This window comes from Kryptolebias marmoratus, linkage group LG1 (assembly GCF_001649575.2).
Source record: "Kryptolebias marmoratus isolate JLee-2015 linkage group LG1, ASM164957v2, whole genome shotgun sequence".
Lineage (NCBI taxonomy): Eukaryota > Metazoa > Chordata > Actinopteri > Cyprinodontiformes > Rivulidae > Kryptolebias > Kryptolebias marmoratus.
In genome coordinates this window covers 33,113,191-33,117,189 of record NC_051430.1, presented here as the reverse complement: position 1 = coordinate 33,117,189, position 3,999 = coordinate 33,113,191, and the positions used below count along the sequence as shown (strand labels likewise).

At 40.3% G+C, this 3,999-nt stretch overlaps 1 protein-coding gene across 1 annotated transcript in view; it reads right to left on the bottom strand.

Moving 5' to 3' along the window:
• gys2 (glycogen synthase 2) overlaps positions 1-3,999 on the bottom strand; it is a 25,741-nt gene that overhangs the window by 11,471 nt on the left and 10,271 nt on the right. The window contains exons 3-4 of the mRNA XM_017426269.3: positions 3,588-3,779; positions 3,258-3,443 (exon numbers count right to left, since the gene is read on the bottom strand). Coding sequence (XP_017281758.1) covers positions 3,258-3,443; positions 3,588-3,779 — 378 coding nt within the window. The remainder of the gene's footprint in view (positions 1-3,257; positions 3,444-3,587; positions 3,780-3,999) is intronic.

Sequence of the window (3,999 nt, the reverse complement as noted above, 5' to 3'; positions counted from 1 at the left end):
GGAGACCTCCGTCTTTGTAAGTATTGGTGTTCAGGAAGCACTTATGCATTTATGTGTACATTAAAATGTTGCTTTTGTTGTTTTAATTCATGTAAATACACTGGTGTGATACCTTAGTATATGTTTTGGTCCAAAACATATACTAAGGTATCACATAATAGACATATACCAAAACCTTTGGGATATGTCTATTTTGGATTTATAGCCCCCCCTGGAGAAAACGCCACCAGCCACCACTGGTCTAAATGTAGAGGAAAGTTACAGCTGAAGAACACATCCATCCATCCATCCAGCTGGAAGAAAGCAATTCAGAGCCAAGAACACACGTGGATACCAACAATCTCTGATATCCTTCAAGAAAAAAACAAAACAACTTTAAAATAGTTTAGAAGAACTTCTGTTTTATTTGAAGGCCTAGGATTCCTTTCATGCCAAAATTTCAAACTGAGATCATTTTATGACTTACAACCGTCATGGTCAAACCTTATAAATGTTACATGTAATCTCAAGCAATAATATGAGATCTTATAAAATGTGTTTGTTTGTCCGCCTGTTAGCAAAATATCTCATGAACCACTGGACAGATTTTAGTGAAACTCTACAACTGGTGAACATTTGGAGTCAACCCAATTCAAGCTGGCCATCTTAAATATTTTACATTTGACCAAAAAATAACTGTAAAGCTTTCATTTTTTAACATAAGATGATTTATGCAAATGAAACAAATGTTAGGTTGATTCAGTTTTCTGATTACAGATGTGTTCACGGAAAGAGGCATTATAGAGGGTAGACAAAAGCAAACTTCATCATTCCAACTGATTTCCTGTATACAGAAAATTATCTGCGCTGTGCTGCAGTTCAGCTCACTTTTCAAATCTTTAAACGCATATTGATGCGATTCCACGGAGCCTCCCTCAGGTTCATCTGTCAGTGAGCAACCTTCAGCTCGGTGCTGACCTTTAGGATGTGGATGGACACTGGCCCAATTATGAGCCATCCACACGCAACGCAACATTACTAATCATGCTCTGAGCGATGGTAACAGGCCTGAACGTGTGAGGAAATCTGACAGCTGCTGCCTCTCTGCATGGAACAGCTCTGCCGATCGCAACTTTGTACACTTTATTGGATTCATGTTGATTAAAAACTTTAGAAAATGTCTGAAGAACAAACACGTGGGGCTCATTTCCAGATTTATACTGTGTCTGCTGCTGATAATCCAGTCTAAAATTGTTTGAAATTTTATCTGTTTTAGGGTAACCCTGTGTCTTTCATATAATTAAAGGCCTTAAGAAATACATATAAGTCAGTCAAGACCATGTTATGTTGAGAAATAACAGCGTTGTAGTCATTTTAGTCAAACCTTGAAAATAACATTATGCATGATGTTGTGCAATATTGTGAAATGTGTTGTAAATTACTCTCATCTGCTGCCACATCCAATTTTAGCTCAGTATTTGGAAAATTTAGTACGCTATAGCCATTTTGTGTTTGTAAATGTTGATTAGCTGTAGCAGCCTTTTTGAATGGATTGATTCCCAAAGATAATCAGTTGTAAATGTACATCTAATGATTAATTTAAGAGTTTCATTAATATTTATTTGGCTCAGGCCAAACAAGGTCGATGCCAACATTTAATACTAAAGTTTAAAGCAATGATCTTACCTAATGAGTAGCACTTAAAGGATGTGTTGTGAATGACTCTGAGTTACTAACACATCAGATTTTACCTCAATATCTGTATAATTGAGTGAATTATAAACAAGGTGAGTTGGCTGTGGTGGCCATTTTAAATTGGGTTGCTTTTAAAAGTTTTTTAGTTATAGATTATTTGATTATTTTCTGAAAGTTTCAATAAAGCCATTCAATGGTTCATGAGATATTTTACTAACAGAGGGGACTCCAAATAGCAAATCCTTAAACAAATGTGCAATTTGTTAGCACTCAGTATATATGTTAGGGATTTGGTCTCAGCTACTAATAAACCAAATCATCAATCAATAGCTTCAAAATTGACTTATTCATAGCCATTTTTGTGTTTATGAAGGTCAGCCATGCCAAATTGGGTTGTTGTTCATTTGTAGATGTACATCCAGTGATTACTTTCTAACTTGAGTGAAAGTGTAAAGGGTTGTTTGTCTCCATGTGTCCCTGTGATGGACATGCAACCTGTCCAGGGTGTCCCCGCCTCTCGCACAGGGACTGCTAATAAGCACCGGCTGTCCATGACCCAGAAAGGAGAAGCGGGTAAAAGAAAAGGCATAAGATAAGATAAACATTATTGATCTCACAGCTGGGAACGTTCACCTACAGCTGCTCTAGAGAAAGAATAGGGAATAACAGATTCAACGTAAAACCTGCAAAACTGTTCCTTCTTGCACATTGGGTGCAAAACTCTTCAGGTAAAGTCGGTTTCAGAGGGTGGGATTTGCTGCCATCTCGGCCAGGACCCTCCTCTTTCTAACCATTTTGATGAAGTCCAGGGGACAGCTTGTTCTGTCTGCTCAGTCTATTTTTGTCCTGTTCAGAACATCTCCCTCCCCAACACGACACTGAGTAGGACACCACAGATGACATCACAGTATCATAGAAACATTTGTTTTGAACTACATCCGGCCTGCCTGTCTCTTACTGTCTGCAATCCTGTGCTCCACCAAACAGGATGTACATCTGCAAATGTTGGAGTCAAGCCAATTCAGAATGGCAGCATCAGCTAATCAACATTATTTAACACAAAAATGGCTAAACTCAGTCAGTTTTACAGATTATGCGCTAAAATTTGATATGGTAGTAGTCGAGAGTCATTGTCAACACAGCAGTACTTCAAGCACTAACATCTTGTAATATTGCCTGAGATTGTTCAAAACATAAATTATGAGGTTTGAACAAAACAGCCACAGCTCCATCATTTCTCAAAAAAAGTTGATATTAGTCTAAAACTATCATGAAATATGCATGCATATCGCCTGCTACAATGCTCCTATGGTCTTACTATAATTTACTGGCCTTAAAACAAGAACAACGACTGTTTACAGTCCATGTTTGTATAGTTTTTTTTTCCTTCCATGATTTGTATGTCTTAGTAAAGGCTTTGTCAAGTCAGGCCAGGTCTGTGCTTCAGTCTGAGTTTGCTGTCTTCACTGAATTGTTTTGTATCTCACAAAATCACTACATCAAGTCAGATTACATGAACAGATCAACATAAAACAAGGTAGAGACCACATTTATTCAGATATACAGCCCCCCTGAGCTCTCACCTTGTCCAGGTTGTTGTAAAAGTCCACATTCCCGGCACACAGGTACCTTCCCAGCAGCGTGGCATGAGTCGTGAAGACCGTTGCCATGGGAATCTTGCGAGAGCGTGACAGAATAAGCCCAGGGCCCGCCTGCCACTCGTGGAAGTGACCGATGATGTTGGGCTTGTCTCCAAGGTGGTCTGTTAGCTGAAAAACAAAGAGCAAAATCGGGACTGGACTCTGAAAGTGCAGTTTTAGATTAGTTCCAAATGTTTGTGATTACAGGTGGTAACAGGTGACAAAACCTCTGACATAACAGGAATGACTTTTCTTAAATGGTCCCAGTCTGACCTCTTTGAAGAACCAGGCGATCAAGGAGCCCAGGATAAGCGAGTCGTTGGCCTCTCGGTCATGGTACGGCAGGCCAATGTGGCAGGACTCCCACAGGTCGCCCTTCCAGCGGTCCAGGTTCCAGGCAGCTGAGCCAATGTCGAACAGGATCACATAAGGACTGCCCTCGATCAGCCAGCGGCCGAAATGAACCTGCGTCAGCAGCAGCAGCACACAGGAAAAGTAAAATGGCATTAAAAGCAGGGGTGGAAATTAGCCCCCGCCACCAGCCAAATGCGGGTGAATATTTGAAGTGGCGGGTGAATTAGATCAACACACACGCCACTGTGGCGGGTTGGCAATTTGAACAGAAAAGGTGTTATTTGTCCTCCTGACATATAGGGGGCAGCAATGTGCTCGAGTTGCTGCTGTT